This window comes from Eucalyptus grandis, chromosome 9, assembly GCF_016545825.1.
Source record: "Eucalyptus grandis isolate ANBG69807.140 chromosome 9, ASM1654582v1, whole genome shotgun sequence".
Classification (NCBI taxonomy): domain Eukaryota; kingdom Viridiplantae; phylum Streptophyta; class Magnoliopsida; order Myrtales; family Myrtaceae; genus Eucalyptus; species Eucalyptus grandis.
This window is the reverse complement of record NC_052620.1, coordinates 28,337,866-28,357,063: the sequence shown is the minus strand read 5'-3', so window position 1 is coordinate 28,357,063 and position 19,198 is coordinate 28,337,866. Positions and strand designations below refer to the sequence as shown.

The 19,198-nt window shown below is 41.5% G+C and overlaps 2 protein-coding genes across 2 annotated transcripts; both read right to left on the bottom strand.

The window, feature by feature from the left end:
* Positions 1-177: 177 nt before the first annotated feature.
* LOC104419108 (mitochondrial phosphate carrier protein 3, mitochondrial) lies at positions 178-4,623 on the bottom strand. Its single transcript, XM_010030650.3, has 6 exons — positions 4,203-4,623; positions 2,152-2,513; positions 2,020-2,063; positions 805-1,019; positions 597-721; positions 178-507 (listed from the first exon to the last, which is right to left on the bottom strand). Exons 1-6 carry the CDS (start codon positions 4,494-4,496, stop codon positions 450-452), a joined length of 1,098 nt encoding a protein of 365 aa, XP_010028952.2. The 5' UTR covers positions 4,497-4,623; the 3' UTR covers positions 178-449.
* A 2,504-nt stretch (positions 4,624-7,127) lies between these two features.
* On the bottom strand, positions 7,128-18,563 carry LOC104420607 (mitochondrial phosphate carrier protein 3, mitochondrial). Its single transcript, XM_010032415.3, has 6 exons — positions 17,910-18,563; positions 16,643-17,004; positions 16,496-16,539; positions 15,219-15,433; positions 7,605-7,729; positions 7,128-7,514 (listed from the first exon to the last, which is right to left on the bottom strand). Exons 1-6 carry the CDS (start codon positions 18,201-18,203, stop codon positions 7,457-7,459), a joined length of 1,098 nt encoding a protein of 365 aa, XP_010030717.3. The 5' UTR covers positions 18,204-18,563; the 3' UTR covers positions 7,128-7,456.
* Positions 18,564-19,198: the final 635 nt, after the last annotated feature.

Here is a 19,198-nt window from a genome sequence, read left to right as displayed (position 1 = left end):
GTGGTGGAGTTTTAAAGTATGTATAGCAAATAGAAAGTATGACACAAGCAATCTCAAAAACACTGAACTAGTAAAACAATAACTTAGCACTGACCAAAAACAACGGGCATGATTTTGATTGCCATCAGGTCATTCATAAATTGCAAATACCATTCGTAACCAAAATAGGTAGACAAGTGACTATTCAATTCATCCACACCTGCCCATTATTGAATCGAAACTTTCTCATCTGATTTACATACAAAGAATATTTCATGGATCAATATACGATATCGCAGACATGTTGTCGATACCAACATGCTTTAACAATGGAAAGACACAAGTTCTAGTTGTGAAATAATCACCCGTATTACCTAAGAGCTCAAACAGTTTCAGTAATCCTATCATTATTCCTTTCAACGAGGATGTGTGAAAAAATGATAAATGTCGATCTTCGATCTTTCCACAGTCTAAGCCTTTGCAAGCACAGCAGGGGCAGCAGCAGGAGCAACACCACCAGTGGTCGGCCTAAGACAAAACAAAATGACCTCTCAACAAACGTAAGAAAATGCGATCCAAAGAACATGGAATGTGCAGAACTGCGGGTAAGAACTTACAGTCCCACGAAAACTTTAAAGGCGTCATAGATCCCCCACTGGGCCCCAGTAAGAGTTCCAATCATGGCAATACGAAGAGGAAGTCCACGAGTGAAGAGACCCCATAATCCTAGCTTTTGCACTGCCTGCATGACCACAGGAAAAGGGATCAGCACAGAAGCAGGGGCACTGGGGAAAATCAACTAATAAAGTACGACAGAACACTCACATCACCAACGGTTGCCCCTTTGGCATTGTTGAGGAAGGAGACTAGGTTGTCAGCAGGATGAGACACAAGGGCACAGAAAACCCCGGCGACATATCCGCCAGCAAAACTCACGCCAAGCTGCAGACTTTTACTACACTCATCTTTAGGTCTGGGAATGGCGTGTTTATACATTAGCTCCACAATGGTCTCAAAAGAAGCGAATTTCATCATTGTGTCTGCAGTAGAAAGCATTGTTAGACGACATTAACAGCTAGCAAACACTAAGCTAACTTAGGAGAGGTATAAGGACACGCTGGTGGATCAGATCAAAGTGCATTCTATAACCACATATGAACTCTTCCACTACCTTGACAACATGAAAATTGTGGGGAAGCACACTTCAGAAAGTTTCGAAAGGCTCGACTTCTCTGTCGTCATGATAATGATGCATACGCTGATAACTGACAAGTGACAACTAAGACTCCACACCAAAATGAGTTAAGGAGCACATGCATGCCTCCACAAGTCTCACCGGGAAAGCAGGACTAATTCACAGTCAAAACCCAGGCTGAGGCTGCAACCCATCTAATTCAAGATATTCCACTCACAGATGCTATCGCAATGCAATTAAGCTCCAGCCAACTGAAAGTAATTTTGGTGCAAACAGTAAACAAAACTACAGGAACCGACCTTTTACCAGTATAAGAAACGAGGGATTGCAAAATGCATGAGACTTAAGTATGAAGCAACTGACACGACACAAGGACAAACTACAAAAATGTTTAACCATTTCAAGGATTAAACAAGCAGCAGTGACTCAAGGTGAGTCCAAGTGCCTACGTGTCATCTTTAAAGAATCAACTAGTTAGCTTGGCCAAGTACTGGCGTAAATGAAGCCCTCAGAGTCAATGTAATTGATTCCAACATAACAAGAAAGGCAGGGATCCTGTCCATTGTAAAAAATATAAACTTCTATTAAAACAGACTTAATTCTTGAAAACGTGCAATAAACAAAACAAGAAAAAGCCTTTTTTTCCTGCTTCATGGGACTAGCTGTGTGGACGCTACTATAATTTAAGCCTCAGATCAATCTATGCAGCACAAACATAAATAACAGAGCAACATGGGCAAAACCATCATACAATGAGCAAGCGGATGCGAGAGAGCAGCTTAAAAACAGTCTGTAAGAACTATTTCAATAAGATTTGAAGAAACAGAAATGTCAAGAAAACTTACATGGTATCTGACGACCCCAGAGAGGAACAATGCCCTTGTATAACCTATTTCCAAGCAAAAAGGGTCAAGTTACCCATTGAATACTATTAAATATCTTTGATCAACTAGTCAGCAAAATAGTTCTAAACATACCCAAGAGCACCCTCAGATTTAACAAACTTGGGAAATCCATCTGATAAACCCCTTGCAAAACCAGGCTGAGTTTGCACCCGGACCTTTACAGCCTCAAATGGGCAGAGAGCGACATCTGCAATCACCTCAGCAGAGGCAGAGCCAGCGAGGTAGATCAAGGTCTTGTACTTCGATGCATACTCTGGTCCAGCAATATCAGAGTAGTATTTCTTGAAAAATTCGTAGAATCCCATCTTGCAGGCACCTTGAGCACTATAACCAAGGAGAGTAGGCGCCCAACCCCTGAAAAAGCCTCTCACTCCTTGCTCCTTCAGTAACACTCCGAAACCAGATGTGACGCTCTTGTACTTTAAAGGGTCAATCTGAAATTTCAGTGAAAATAACCTCAGTTTAAAATCTATATTTTTGTAATAAGGAGGAACTTTACAGCCAACAGTTGAAAAAAAGCACATGGAATACGGTCTGGAGTTTCCCAAATTCGTTTTGCACAAAAAAAGTAAAAAACTAGTGAATATTCTTAACTTGGCTACAAGTCCAACATAGTACCCACTCATTTCAACAGGAATGAAGATGCCCAGCATCAAGGGAGAAAGAAACCCATGATGGAGTAAAAATAAGTATTGTAGGGCCTGTTTGGTAACATTATAAACAATGAGTGATTGATTCTATTCTTTTAATCCCTCGAAAAAAAAAAAGAATAGAAATTTGTTTAGTAAATTTTTATTCTAAGGAACAAAAATCCATTTTTCATTTTTGAGAATAAATTTCGAACATAATCAAAAAGTAAAAAAAAAAAAATATTTCTTATTCTTGGGATCAAATTCCAAATTCCAAAATCAAGACAAATTTTCTTTTTCTTTTTCTTTTCTTCTTTTCATTTTCTTTCCTTCTCTCTTTTCTTTCTCATTTCAAGTCGCTAGCCACAAAGATGGCTGGCGACTAGCTAGGCGAGTCTTCAGCAAGCCTCGCCAGGCCAAAGTGAGGCCTAGCAAGGCCCAGCCTCGCCGGTGGCCAAGTGAGCTCGCTGGTGCCTAGCCACCAGTGATGCTCGATCTTGCCCAAATTTGGTGAGGCCAAGGCCTCGGCACGAGACTTGACCTTGCCAAGCCAAGAGAGGTCAAGCCTCACCGATGGCCAAACAAGCTCGCCCAGCCACCGATGAGGCCAAGCCTCGCTAGGCCTTGCTCAGTCAGTCACCGGCATTGCCATGGCCGGCTACGAGAAGAAGAAGGCGAATGGAAAAAGAAAAAAAAAGAGAAAAATATAATAAAAATATTTAAAATTTTAAAAATGCCTAATTCACAAAAAAAAAAAAAAAAATTGAGATTTGGAAATAAAAAATTTAAACAGTTACTAAACGTTTTCAAATGCTCAAAAATTTGTTTAAGAAACGGAATCAGGAAAAATCATTTCTATCAAAAATTATTTTCGAAATTGAATAGTTATCAAACGCACACTAAATTAACAGTGCAAGCTCATTAAAAAGCACACCTCATGTTGAAAAAGAATCTGTACCAGAAATTTTTTTATGACGGCCATCATGTGAAAAAAGGCAATACTACTTTGTGAAAACAAGATCTACACGGTCCCTTCCAATTAGGAACACAAGTAACCAATTCAATCAGTAACTCATGCCTTCTACAACTAGAGAATTGTCCTTGAGTAAGAGGATTCACAAGATTGATTTTCCAGTAAAAAGGTCCAGCATCACACACCCTCAAACAAAATGTGCCCTTATAGCTATGCGCACGACGCAAAATGTTCATTTGAAAAGGAAATATAATCGCATATCCAGACTAATACATCCCAAATGCTGATGACAAACTTAATCAAGCACCACTGTTCGTTAATCTCCCGGAGAATCTGATTGCGGCCGCCGGTAAACAGGAGAAAACGGCAGTTATATCAATCACCATCAAGAATGAGAACAAAAGAAAAAACAGGAACACGCATACTGCCGTTTCCACATAGCAACGAGACTCATCACCGTCTTAAAGATCTCATCAATTCACACTTCGCACAAGGTTAACGAAAGGCATTGAGCTGTTGACCTGCATATTGCACTTGACGAGGTCAAGCGGGGTGACGGCCGTGTGGGTGAGGCCGCAGCTGAGGATGCCCCCGGCAGTACAAGCGGCGTAATACGCCGGCGAGTGCATCTCAATCTTCCTCCCGGGCTCGCTCGGCGACGGGACCACAAAACTCCTCCGCTTCTCCACCGCGGACGCGGGGAAGGAGGGCGCAGCGGCGGGGCTCACCTCGGCGGCGAGGCCCCTGGACGAGGAAGGAGAAGCGTAGAGGAAGCTGGGGATCAGTGATCGGCTTGGGTTCTCCACGAGCGCCATGGCAAGCAACGGGACGGGGATCGCTCGGAGAGCGCGCGAGCGAGAGAGAAAAATGGCGGGGTGCGAATCGTGGAGTTTCGTCGATTTGGTATGGCGTGCTGCATATATTCGGATTCAGTTTTTTCGGTTACCGCGTTCTGATTGGACAGTCTCCCCCAAGTTGCGTGACGAATTTGGACAGTACGAGGGTGATCCCCGCCTTTTCGGAGACGGCGAACGTTGAACTCCGTGGTCCATTCAAAAATGGGGGAAGAAGGGTTCTAGGGGCAGGTGAACGTTGACCATGATGTCTCCCGACTCGCCTTCTAGGAAAGCCACCACGCGAAAGCCCCCACGCCATTGCTCGACCGCGTTGAATTTCTTGAATGTTGTTATCTTCGTTCGTATGTTTGATTGCTGCCCGAGTTACTGCACTTACGAAGGACTCGTCCTCGCTAGGAGTGTCAAAAACTAAACTAAAAGAGAACCGAAACTGAAAAGCGAACCAAACTGAAAAATTCAAAATTTTTTCGATTCAATTCTCTTTCGGTTCAGATAATGTTAAAAATCGAAATTTTTTTAACCAGTTCAATTGTTATCGGTTCGGTTAACCGAACTAAACTGATAAAATCTAAAAAAGAAAAAAATTCCCATTATTTAAAAAGAATCGTTTTTTAAAGGTTTTGTATTTTTTTCTTTTACTTTTCTTCTTCTTCGTTAACCTGTCGCAAGCCACAATGGTGACCAATGACTAGCTAAAGGCGAGCTGGAGCCTCGCATATAGCCGATGAGGCCTGAGCTCGCCAGATTCTTATAAGGTCTAGCCTCATCGACCTGTGGCGAGGCTTCATCTCGCTTGATCAAGCAAAACCGAGCTCACTCAATGCCAACAAGCTTGAGCCCCATTAGATCCGACCACTTGGGCAAGGTTCAAGCCTCATTGAAGGTCATTGGCGAAGCTCTAGCAACCTCTGGTGAGGCTCAAGCCCCGCCTAACTCATCGGATCTAGTGTGCTTGAGCTCGCCAATGTCAGGCGGGCCGAGCCTCTAGCCGATCGCCAACGTTGACAATGACCGGCCAATGAAGAAAAAAAAAGAAAGAAAAGGAAAAAAAAAAAAATTGATTTTTAAAAAAAAATAAAAAATTTATTGAAAGGGGTGCATGTAGGAAAAAAATTTCCTTACCAAACAACGGAAAATATGTTTATTTTCCTAGAAAATGACTTTATAGAAAATATTTTAAAAAAATCATATTTTCTGTGAAATGAACGGAATATTAATAAAACATTAATTTGCTTGGGCTTTAACATTTGTTTCACTAATTTTAGACCACTCCACCATTTCACAATTTGTCCAATTTACAATTAGTAAATTAAGATAATATAAAATTCATTCATTTTTTCATAATTAAAATTCATTTTCGGTACCATTGATATTTCTAATTATATCCACGGAGATATGCAAGACTAATTCATAATACAAAGTAGGCAACCATGAATTGTGTCCTCAAGCCTTCATTATCTAAATAGATTTCGTGCAAAAAATAAGGATTTCGGTGTCTTTTAAAGTGATAAAAGATTTAAGTAAAATGCTGACATTTAGGTAATTGAATTGCTATGGAATTTAATATTGCATTTATTTATTTCCACGTAGTAGCAATCGCAAAATTGTTTTCATTTGGAAAAATAATAGCGATATATTGAGTTTATTTTTCACCTAATTAAAAAAAGAAATTCTTATGAAAACCAATGAAGTTTTTATCTTGCTGATCAAAAGACAATTTAATTGGAAAATTAATTTTACAACATATAACAGCCAAAAAAACAAAAAACATAAACATAAACAAAAGTAAAAATTGAAAAGCCGAACCGAACCAAACCAAACCAGGATTTTGGTTCAGTTTGATTTTGATTTTGATCAGATTTCAATTCGGTCTAATGAATTTTCTTATCGGTTTGGTTTGGTTTAATTTTCCAAGAAAACCAAACTAAATTAAACCACTTACACCCCTAATCCTTGGTACTTGCGGAAGATTGGCAATAGCTTAATGCCGACCATCCTCCTAAACTAGTGGAAAACAGAAGGCGGTAAATGAAAGACAGCGCTGTGCCCAAAAAAAAAAAAAAAAAAAAAAAAATGAAAGACAGCGCTATTTTAAGATCATCTCTTACGGGTTTATTAAGGTCACTTACCAATTATATGACTGGTAAAATATCTTGCGATGTCATAAGCTATTTTCCTTTGTTAAAACTAAAGGTAGTAAGTACATTCGTACATCAAGCATCGGTTGACATCTTAACCAAGATCGAGAGCCGTAAGTGATCGGGAAGTAAAGAGATGTCCTCAAAACTCTTCCTCATTCAAGCTCACCGGCTTTAATTTGGGTTCTTCTACTTCATTTTATTTATTTGTTATTTTCCCTTTCTTTCTTTTGATTTCCTTTTTTATTCACTCCCATCAGTCCTTTAAGTCTTGTGGGATTGATCCTGTAAAATCTGAACCCTTTTCTCTTTGGGCGAAGGGTGAGAGAGAGAGAGAGAGAGAGAGAGAGAGAGAGTTTTAAAGTATGTATAGCAAACAAAAGGTCATAGCTTCAAGTCACCCATAAATTAGCACCGACCAAAAACAACAGGCATAGTGCCATACCTTGAAGTCACCCATAAATTGCTTATACCATTCGTAACCAAAATTGGCAGACAAGTGAATGTCCCGTCCAGCGACACCTGCCCATTATTGAGTCCTAGGCTACAATATTGATTGGGTCCAAATTTTCTCATTCCACTCATACAAAGAGTATTTCATGGATCAATACATGTTGTCAAAAGCAACATGCTTTAACAATGGAAAGACACAAGCTCTAGTTGTCAAATAATCACCCGTATTGCCTAGGAGCTAGAGCAGTTTCAGTAATCCTATCATTATTCCTTTCAACGAGGAGGTGTGAAAAAAATGATAAACGTCGATCTTGATCTGTCCACAATCTAAGCCTTTGCAAGCTCAGCAGGGGCAGCAGCAGGAGCAACACCACCAGTGGTTGGCCTAAGACAACACAAAATGACCCCTCAACAAACATAAGAAAATGCGATCCAACAAAAAATGGAATATGCAGAGTTGCAGGTAAGAACTTACAGTTCCACGAAAACTTTGAAGGCGTCATAGATCCCCCACTGGGCCCTAGTAAGAGTTCCAATCATGACAATACGAAGAGGAAGTCCTCGAGTGAAGAGACCCCATAGTCCTAACTTTTGCACTGCCTGTGTGACCACAGGAAAAGGGATCAGCATAGAAGCAAGGGCACTGGGGAAAATCAACGACGTGCGGATCCCTCAAGTGCTTAACTTTGCCCAAATGGACACTTAAGTGACATAACTTACGAAATGTAGACTTAAGTGCCAAAATCGGAGTAAAATGGATCACTTGAGTGCCAATCCGGCCAAAATCCGGCCAAATTGCATACGTGGCATTTTCCGGCGATTTTAGCGACTTCTTTTACTGATGTGGCAAATGTTTTTATTTTAAAAAAAGCCGACGTGGACAACAAAAACGACGTCGTCCATCCACATTGTGCGATGACCTAAACGCCGTTCCTCCCCCATCCGCGTTGACAGTCGATCTCAGGCCCTTCTCTCCGTCACCGTTCACGCCCAGAGCTGGTCATTGGTCGCCGTCGTCAGTCGCCGCTGTTGGTCGCTATTGCCGCTCACCGCTTACCATCGTTGGTCGTCGTCACCGCTCACCATCGTCGCTCGTCCAGGTTCGACCCCTTCTCCCCCTCCCCTGTGATGAAATTAGGGCTCGATTATTTAATTAGGGTTGGCTGACCTAAACGCCATTCCTCGCCGTCCGCGTTCACAGTAAATCACAGGCCTTTCTCTTCATCGCCGTTCACGCCTAGAGTTGGTCATCGGTCGCCATCGTCAGTCGCCATTGTTGGTCGCCGTCGCCATCGCCGCTCACCGCTCACCATCCTTGGTCGTCGTCACCACTCACAATTGTCGGTCATCCAGGTTTGGCCCCTTCTCCCCCTCCGCTGTGATGAAATTAGGGCTCCACTCGATTATTTAATTATGGCTCAATTATTTTATTACAGCTCCGATGGAATTTGTGTTGATATACTTCAACTGAAACTTGCTGACATTACACAAAGGGATCAGATTTCTCATTATTTTAGTGAATTTGTCTTTCAAGCCAATGTCAAAGTTTGTGATTGTTAGATCACTATCTATGCATCTCCTTAAGAGCATCCTAGTAAAGCACGTGACTAATGCCATTCTAAGAAAAAAAACTAAGTTCTTGAACCACCCTACTTGTGAGAGTATATAGGGTATGTCCTTAAACCACCTTATTTGTGAGGCTGTATAGGGTATGTCCTTGAACCACCTTACTATGATTGCTGTATAGGGTATGTTTATCAATCCAAAACCCTGTTGTGATTGTTGTATAGGGTATGTTTATCAATCCAAAATCCTAAATAAGAACATAATCCTACTATGATTTGATTAAGTTGATGTCAGAGTATGCTATGCTTTGATTTACTTAAGTTAATGTACATTCTCTCACATCGCACGTTTAGTGCAGTAGACATGCTTGGGCTATGATTGCTGTGTGGGGACCTTTGTTTTTGGTTAATATTTTAAGGGAATGGAAGGCAAATAATTAAAGTGCCGACCTCTTTTTTGGCTTTTTTGGCTGTCATGTAGGGGCATATTGTCAGTGTGGGGACCTCTATTTACTAAAGTCCATGAGAGTGGGGGGACTCCCATGTGCAATTGTCTAGTGGTCCCAAAAATTAATGATTATTTTTCTTGTTCTTGGTGCAGTAATGGCGCATGACAAGGATTATGTCGCTGTTATAGTTTGCTACAATGGGGAATTTGTGATTGGGGAGGATGAGTGGGAGTATGAGGGTGGAAATGAGGGCACCATCTTTGTGGATATAAAGAAGGCATCTTATATAGGATTTCTTAGGGATATAAATACTTATTTGCCTTGTAAAGTTCAGAAGTTCTTTGTATTGTATTCTGGGAAAGACTTAAGAGAGGGTTTGAGATGCTTAGAAGATGATAATGGTCTTAGGGATGTTCTATACCATTATCTTCATGGTGAAGAGGTAAAAATATTTGTTGAGTACAATAGTGAAAGTGAGGATGAAGATGATGATGGAGAGAGCGCTGGAGTAAGACAAGAAGGAGATGGTATTTAAGGTAGTACTAACGTTAGGGTCGAAGGAGAGCAGGATAGATATGATGGACATGAGAGAAGTGCAAATGCAGTTCACCAAAGTGATGATGACATAGGTGATGTCACAATCTCTGGATTAGATTGGGAAGTAGTTGAATCAACTAATGATGATGATGGAGGGTTGCCTACTGAAAATTTTAATTATAAGTGATGACGACGATGAGGAGCTTGTACAATCAAGAATACAGCGAAGGGATTTTTTAACAGCTAAGTTTGCATCTTTGCAAGTAGCCGAGGAAGTTCCAAACAGACCCAAAGGCCCTACAGATGCTGGTGCTGCTGGCGAGGAGATTGACTATGAAGAAAGCGTTGAGAATGCTACTTCCCAGGATGAGCTTGAAGAAGATGAAGGACCTGTGCATAGAAGGAAAAGGAAAAATAAGTTTCATTCTTATGATCCATCCATTGCCTCTCCCACTTTGTCGGTAGACATGAAATTTCATGATGTTAAACAATTTAAGGAAGCTATACTGAAGATCTCTATTGCTACACAAAGGAACATTGACTTCATTAGAAACACTAAGACCTTTGTAAGAGCTAGGTGTTCGTAGCAAAATTGTCCATGGAAGATCTATGGCGCATTTGTTAGGAAAACTGGATCTTTCCATATTAGAGCCTACCAAGAGGAACATACTTGTTCCATTAATTTTGAGAATAAAATGGTAACAAGTGCATGGTTATCGAAGCAATTCTTTGAATTGATTAAGCTGATGCCTTAGATGAATACTACTCAATTCAGGATGCTGGTGAAGGAGTAGGTAGGCATCAATATATCTAGGAATCAATGTAAAAGATCGAAGCAACATGTGATGAAGATACTCATTGGTCGATAAGCGGTGAATATGGACAGTTGTGGGACTATGCTTGGGAGTGTAGGTTGCAAAATCCTAGAAGTAGAGTGTATCTCGAGGTCGTGGAGAGACCACTTCCTGATATTGGGACGAAGTTCGATAAATTCTATGTTTGTTTCGATGCATGCAAACGATGTTTTTTATCTGGTTGTAGACTGATTATAGGATTGGACGGGTGTTTTTTGAAGAGCTTATGCAAGGGAGAATTGCTGGCCACAATTGGAAAATATGCAAACAACCAAATGTTTCCCCTGGCTTGGGCTGTTGTGAAGGTAGAGAACAAGGACAATTGGTCCTGGTTCCTAAAAAATTTGATGACTGATTTGGAGATAACAAATGGGGCATGGTGGGCGTTCATGAGCGACCAACAAAAGGTAATGTTTGTTTTTTAAAATATTAACATACTTGTTTGTTTTTTGATATCAACATGTCATTTGCTTATATTTTTTTATATTTTCAATTATTGCAGGGACTTGCTCCAGCAATAGCTGAGCTGTTGCCTTATGCTAAACATCGAATGTGTGCGCGACACATATATGCAAATTGGGCAAATACCTATAAAGGGGACAAGTTGCAGTCGCAATTTTGGCAGCTAGTAAAGAGCACGAATATGGCTGACTTTAGAATGGCCAAAGAAAAGATACTTCAATTGACAAAGGATGGTTATGATGCACTGTTCCAAACGGACCCGAAGCATTGGTGTAGGGCGTTCTTCAGCGAGGAATTCAAGTGCGATAACATTGATAACAACATCTGCGAAGCATTCAATAGGAGGATAATAGATGCTAGATGTAAACCAATTATCTTGATGCTTGAAGACATACGGGTTTTGGTCATGACTCGGCTGCACAGACAAAGAGATGACACTGCAAAGTGGATTAAGCAATATGGTCCTAGGATTGCTAAGAAATTGGATGACAACTTGGCTGCAAGTAGGTATTGTCATCCCATTTGGAATGGGGATAAAGGATATGAGATAAAGAAGGGTTCCGATAAGTATGTTGTCAATTTAGGTACGATGAAGTGTTCATGTAGAGCATTGCAACTCAGTGGAATTCCTTGTGCACATGACATATGTGCAATTCAATTGAAAGGCCACAACATAGAAGACTACCTTGATGATTGGTACAATAAATCGAAATATCTTGCTTCGTATCAATTCATGTTGCAGCCAATTAGAAGTAGCAAGTTCTGGGAGCCAACAGATCGCGAAGTACTTCAACCTTTGCCACTAAAGAAGAGAATGGGAAGACCAAAGAAAAAAAGAAAAATGACAAAGGGAGAGGACTCATGTCACCGTAGGATTCATGTCACCGTAGGATGAATAGGATGGGTGTACCGATAAAGTGCTCTTTTTGCCACATAGCAGAGCACAATATTAAGGGTTGTCAATTAAAGAAGCAGCAGGAACAATTGAGGCCAGCCGAAAGGCCTAGTGAAGGGACAGTTGGAGAAGGAGAAACAGAAAGGCGAAGTGAGCCGACTATTCTTCAGTCGACGACAATAAACCCAGTAAGTCATGACAATTGTGTTTATGTTGCTTTATGGTTTGTTATGAATATGTACATAGATATAAGTGACATGTATGTAATGTTTTTGTCTTTGTCAGGTCACGGTGACACGTGAAGAATTGGCCGAAGCCCCTGCTATACTTGAAAATGAAGGGCCTGTTCAAAGAATCGAAGGTGGAAGACAGCCAGCTACAGGATTGGCTAAAACAACTGGAGGGCCAGTTAAGTCGACTGTTCTTTAGCAGCAACAGAGAAAAAAATACCAAGTCAGTTAAATGATTTGAGTTTACTTTTCATTTACGTTCTAATATGGCCTGATGTTATATTTATGATGTCATTTGCCTTTTTCTCAGGTTCGAAGAAGACAAGCTAGAGCTCAGCTGCTAATAGAGGGCCCAACTAAAGGGCTACCACAAGATCCATCACCAAGGTCATCACAAAGGCCACTAGAAGGGTCATCACAAGGGCCACCACCAAAGCCTACCGAAGGTGTCACTGAAGCTGAAGGCGTAACTAGAAAAACAACTAGAAGAAAGCCAAAGCCAAATCAAGAGCCACCTATAAGAAGGCCATCTACAAGACGCCTAGCTGAAGAATTGGCTGAAGAAGCCCCTTCTGTAGCTGAATTGCCACAAGAGCCGAAGAAGTCACATGCGAGAAGAAGAGGCAACCAATCACAAATACCTGAAAGTGACGCTCCCCTTCGGACAAGAAGAGCTCTTAGGAAGAGGCTTAAATAATATGGTTATGGCATTTATACAGATGACCGTTCTGGAACAGTTATTCTTAATGTAAGTTTTATAGGCTACATTTAATTTAATTTATAGTGTAAACTTTTGTTGATAATTGAGTTTTCTTTTTTAAGCCTGGGAGAAGTTCAGAGGTTCTTATCTCTCAAGGTCGAATTCAAGAATCAACGGCTGCGCCAACAAAGAAGAAGACATTGCCTACGCCAACAAGAAAGAAGAGTAAGAAGAACCCAGTTGTAGGTCCATCCGAATCAGTTCAGCCTACAACAGTTGCAGCTCTTTCTGAATCAGTTCAGCCTAGGACAATTGCAGCTCCATCAGACTCAACACATCCCAAGACAGCTGAAGAAGAAGTCTCACGTCCAATTAGAAAAAGTGCAAGGATTATGAATTAAGTGCGAAGTCCATCAAAACGAGCACAAACAGGAGGAATTGTGCATATTGATTGATGAAATGGGATGTGATATAGTTTGTGGGGCCGAGGAGTCGATTGTAAAATCGTGTGGATGTTTGTTTGTTTTTTTTTTTTTTATAATAGTTTGTCATTGAGTTAATTGAGTTTGTGAGACTTCAGTCATTGAGTTTGTGAGACAGATGTTCAAAATCAATGGAACAACCGTTGTTGCTTATCATTTTTGGCATGCCTTTTTCTTTTTTCTTTTTTGATTTTGTTTTTTCTTTTACTTATTGCTACTTCTGGTGGTGGATATGTGGTGGTGACTGGGGTGCTCATGTGGCTGGTGGTGGCGGCTGGTGAAGCCTAGTGGTGGATATGTGGTGGTGACTGGGGTGCTTGTGTGTCTAGTGGTGGCTGCTGGTGAAAAGCTTGGTGGTGGTGGGTTGGGTTGGAGGTTTTTGCTGCACCTGGTGCAGGATGTATGTGCAATATGCACAGTTTGCACCAGGTAGTGCTGGTGCAAGCTGGTGTAAGACACCTTACACTTGCAACTTATGCAGCAACATACCACCAGCATAGTGGTGGCTGGTGATGGCTCAAATGGATGCTTGGGATGCTTGGTGGTGATGATGGCTGGAGATGGTGGCCAGTGGTGAGCGGTGGTGGTGGCTGGTAGTAGCCGATGTGTACAAAAAAAATGCCACTTAACTGATCACATTCTAAAAAACCTAACACTTAAGTGTTCACTTTTAACAACAAGTGACACTTAAATGATCCTTTTAATAATAACTTGACACTTAAATTACTCTTTATCTATCATGACTGGTACTTAAGTGATCACTAGATACAACTTATAGTACTCGAGTAATCACTCGTGTCTGTTCTATGTATATGGTGGTTTGCAGCAAAACAGAGAAGCTGCTGGTTTACACATTTGCTGCTGATTTACATTCAATTCAAGTAAAAATAGTCACCACAATACATCAACCTAATATACATTCCATCATCACTGATTTATATTTGAGAATAAGCAAAAACGTCGAAATCATTCATTCATTCATTCAAAACAAGTACATTTCGACGCATTTACAACTATGGCGGTTGGAGAAACTTCTTCTCATCTTCCAGTCCTTTATATTTCATCATAAAGTAGGATAGACAAAGAAACAACAACACAATAAACGCTTGGTAACACTTCCGTTCAATTTTCATTTTTTAAACTTCGTTCTTCAAATGGTTAACAGAAGATGCTTGAGCTTGAGCTTGCATTGAGTCAACATCGTCCAAGTCGTCCACAAGCGTAGATGGAGGTTGATGACATCCATCAAGTAGGTCCAATATCACCTCGTGGCTCGGTGAGAGAATTTTGTATCGACCCATTTGAAGTATTTGCACTTCGAGCCTTCTCTGTATCGGGCACATCCATATAATCTTCTCCCGGGATTCGTTCGAATCCACGATATTCTTCTTGGACTTGGTAACCCACAAAAACAGAAATGCTCGCCTTCTCCTTCGCTTTGGCGAGAGAAATTTGAGCCGCTACTGAAAGTCTTACTCTCCATTTCAAATATTCGGTGGTAGAATTTGGGGCAAATCAAATTAGGGTGTAGGATTAGGGCTCCAGCGCTTCAATAGCATTTTGCCCGATTTAGGGTTTTAGATTTAGGGCAAATGGGGAAGATGACAGCGTTTTCGCTGATTTAAGGGGTCTATTTTGGGCGAACACCCGGAACGACGTCGTTTGGGGTTAATTCGAGCTGACTCAGTTCTCCGGTGAGACACATCGGCGATAGATATTAATATTTTAATGCCACATATGATTTACGGCCAGCTTCGCCGGAGATGGCACTCAGGTGTCCTACTTTTCTTAAAATGTGGCAATTAAGTGTACCTTTCGTAAGTTATGGCACTTAAGTGTCCCTTTAGGCAAAATTGTGGCACTTGAAGCGTTCTTTTGCCGAAAATCAACTATTAAAGTACGACAGAACACTCACATCACCAACAGTTACCCCTTTGGCATTGTTGAGGAAGGAAACAAGGTTGTCAGCAGGATGAGACACAATGGCAAAGAAAACTCCGGCGACATATCCGCCAGCAAAACTCACGCCAAGTTGCAGACTTTTACTACACTGATTTTTAGGTCTAGGAATTGCGTGTTTATAAATTAGCTCCACAATGGTCTCAAAAGAAGCAAATTTCATCATTGTGTCTGCAGCAGAAAGCATTGTTAGATGACATTAACAGCTAGCTAACACTAAGCTAACTTAAGAGAAGTATAAGGACACGCTGGTGGATCAGATCAAAGTGCATTCTATAATCACATATGGAGTACCTATAAATCCTTCAACTGCCTCTGAATTATGCCAATACATATATAGCACAAGAATTTTTCCACTACCTTGACAACATGAAAATTGTGGGGGAAACACACTTAGAAAGTTTCAAAAGGCTCGACTTCTCTGTCATCATGATAATGATGCATACGCTGATTACTGACAAGTGACAACTAAGACTCAACACCAAAATGATTTAAGGAGCACATGCATGCCTCCACAAGTCTCACCGGGAAAGCAGGACTAATTCGCAGTCAAAACCCAGGCTGAGGCTGCAAACCCATCTAATTCAGGATATTCCACTCACAGATGCTATCGCAATACAATCAAGCTCTAGCCAACTGAAAGTAATTCTGGTGCAAACGGTAAACAGAGCTACAGGAACCGACCTTTTATGGGTAAAAGAAATGAGGGATTGCAAAATGCATGAGACTCAAGTATGAAGCAACTGACACGACACAAGGACAAACGACAAAAACGTTTAACCATCCTTTCAAAGATTAAACAAGCAGCAGTGACTCAAGGCAAGTCCAAGTGCCCACGAGTCATCCTTAAACTATCCATTAGTAAGCTCAGCCAAGTACAGGCGTAAATGAAGCCCTCAGAGTCAATGTAATTGATTCCAACATAACAAGAAAGGCAGGGATTTTGTCCATTGTATAAAATATAAACTTATATTAAAACCGACTTAATTCTTGAAAACATGCAATAAGCAAAACAAGAACAAGCCTTTTTTTTCCTGCTTCACAGGACTAGCTGTGTGGACTCTACTGTAATTTAACCCTCAGATCAATCTATGCAGCATAAACATAAATAACAGAGCAACATGGACAAAACCATCATACAATGAGCAAGCGGATGCGAGAGATTAGCTTAGAACAGTCTGTAAAAACTATTTCAATAAGATTGGAAGAAACAGAAACGTCAAGAAAACTTACATGGTATCTGACGACCCCAGAGAGGAACAATGCCCTTGTACAACCTATTTCCAAGCAAAAAGGGTCCAGTTACCTACTCTGAGGGTTTGCATTGGATACTATTAAATCTCTTTAATCAACTAGTCAGCAAAATAGTTTTAAACATACCCAAGAGCACCCTCAGATTTAAAAAACTTGGGAAATCCATCTGATAAACCCCTTGCAAAACCAGGCTGAGTTTGCACCCGGACCTTTACAGCCTCAAATGGGCAGAGAGCGACATCTGCAATCACCTCGGCAGATGCAGAGCCAGCGAGGTAGATCAAAGTCTTGTACTTCGATGCATACTCTGGTCCAGCAATATCAGAGTAGTATTTCTTGAAAAATTCGTAGAATCCAAACTTGCAGGCACCCTGAGCACTATAACCAAGTAGAGTAGGCACCCAACCCCTGAAAAAGCCTCTTACTCCTTGCTCCTTCAGTAACACTCCAAAACCAGATGTGATGCTCTTGTACTTTGAAGGGTCAATCTGAAATTTTAATGAAAATAACCTCAGTTTAAAATCTATATTTTTTTAACAAGGAAGAACTTTGTAGCCAACAGTTGAAAAATTGCACATGGAATACAGTCTGGAGTTTCCCAAATTCGTTTTGCACAAAAAAAGTAAAAAAAACATAGTGAATACTCTTAACGTGCCTACAAATCCACCATGGTACCCACTCATTTCAACGGGAATGAAGATGCCAGCATCAAGGGAGAAAGAAACACAAGATGGAATAGAAATAAGTATTCTAAATTAACAGTGCAAGCTCCTCAAAAAGCACATCTCTTGTTCAGGAAGAATCTGTACCAGAAAAAACTCTATGACGGCTGTCACGTGAAAAAAGGCAACATTAATTTGTGAAAACGAGATCTACACGGTCCCTTCCAATTAGGAACACAAGTAACCAATCCAATCAGTAATCCATGCCTTCTACAACAAGGGAATCGTCCCTGAGTAAGAGGATTCACAAGATTTTTTTTCCGGTACAAAGGTTGAGCAGACCACACCCTCAAACAAAATGTGCCCTTATAGCTATGCGCACGACACAAAGTGTTCATTTGAAAAGGAAATATAATCGCATATCCAAACTAATACATTCCAAATGCTGATGTTCCACTTATCTCAACACTTGCAGCTTCCATGCAGCATGACAAACTTAATCAAGCGTCACCGTTCGTTAATCTCCCGGATAATCTGATTGCGGCCACCGGTAAACAGGAGAAAACGACAGGTTATGTCAATCAACATCACGAATGAGAACAAAAGAAAAACAGAAACAGGCATACTGCTGTTTCCACATAGCAGCGAGAATCATCACCATCTTAACTAGAACCGAGTTCTCATCAATTCACATTCCACACAAGGCCAACAAAAGGCATCGAGCTGGCGACCTGCATATTGCACTTGACGAGGTCGAGCGGGGTGACGGCCATGTGGGTGAGGCCACAGCTGAGGATGCCCCCGGCGGTACAAGCCGCGTAGAACACCGGCGAGTACATCTCGATCTTCCTCCCAGGCTCGCTCAGCGACTGGACCACGAAGCTCCTCCGCTTCTCCGCCGCGGATGTGGCGAAGGAGGGCGCGGTGGCGGGGCTCGCCCCCGCGGTGAGGCCCCTGGACGGGGAGGGAGGCGCGTAGAGGAAGCTGGGGATCAGCGATCGGCGCGGGTTCTCCGCGAGCGCCATGGCAGAAACGGACGGAGGTCGCTCGGCGCGAGGGAAATGGCGGAGTGGAGTGCGAATGGAGGGTTTATCTTCGATTTGATTTGACGTACTGCAAATGTTCGGATTCGGTTTTTTCCGTTACTGCGTTCTGATTGGACAGTCCCTCCCTCGAGTCGCGTGACGATTTTTGACAGTACGAGTATGGCCCTCTCCTTTTCGGAGGAATTGCGATTCTGACACCCTCCGATTTTCCCGGGTGATTGCGGATTTTCTCCTTTACTAGGGAGATGCAATTGGATGCCGGAATGTCCGCACGCACCAAACAGCATTAACCACCAGAAAAGCTAAAATATATATAAATTAATAATTTCATTACTTAATATAGTTGATCAATTGGATTTGTATAATCTAATAGAATCATAGAATGGAATGCTCTCCTATTTGAGAGCTGTCCAGGGTGTTTCTCAGGAAAATAGAATACAAAAAATAGACCCCTCTAAAAACAACCAAGTCAGCATATAATTGCGAGAGCAAATACTCTGCATGCATATTTCCTTGAGAGCCATTGACAGAGTGAGCCAGTAGAAGAGCTTACGAAGCTATCCGATGCCATCTGGAGGCGGCTCAAGGCTTGTGGCTTCAGCCCATGAATGCTAGTGGCCACTGCTAGCAGTAGACAGTCGATTAATCTCCTAAAGTAAACCCTTCAAATCAAGTCTTGAGCGAACCTTTTGTGGATAACTAGTGCTTTGTCAACCATGCTCCAGCAACGAGATTACTTCACTTAGTCTGTCCCAACATATACTTCCAGATTAAGTGTTGGGACTTGGAAATCAGGGCATTGCTTCAAGGAGGCTTACGAATTTTGAGCTCCAGAGGATAAACACGCCAGAGCTCATGGACAATTAGCCACAGAATCTGACAGGGCCAACAGACTGGTGTTCTGTTATTTTAGCCTCTGATAAATTCACAGTTCCCAGAAATCTCTCCATAGCTGGGACGAGTTATCTAATGGT

Coding starts and splice junctions, on each gene's coding strand:
- LOC104419108 (XM_010030650.3), bottom strand. CDS start 4,496: ATGGCGCTCGTGGAGAACCCAAGCCGATCACTGATCCCCAGCTTCCTC. Junction 722..804: donor AAGGGGCAACCGTTGGTGAT/GTGAGTGTTCTG, acceptor GTGGTCATGCAG/GCAGTGCAAAAGCTAGGATT. Junction 508..596: donor TTTAAAGTTTTCGTGGGACT/GTAAGTTCTTAC, acceptor GTTTTGTCTTAG/GCCGACCACTGGTGGTGTTG.
- LOC104420607 (XM_010032415.3), bottom strand. CDS start 18,203: ATGGCGCTCGCGGAGAACCCGCGCCGATCGCTGATCCCCAGCTTCCTC. Junction 17,005..17,909: donor TCGTCAAGTGCAATATGCAG/GTCGCCAGCTCG, acceptor TTAAAATTTCAG/ATTGACCCTTCAAAGTACAA. Junction 7,515..7,604: donor TTCAAAGTTTTCGTGGAACT/GTAAGTTCTTAC, acceptor GTGTTGTCTTAG/GCCAACCACTGGTGGTGTTG.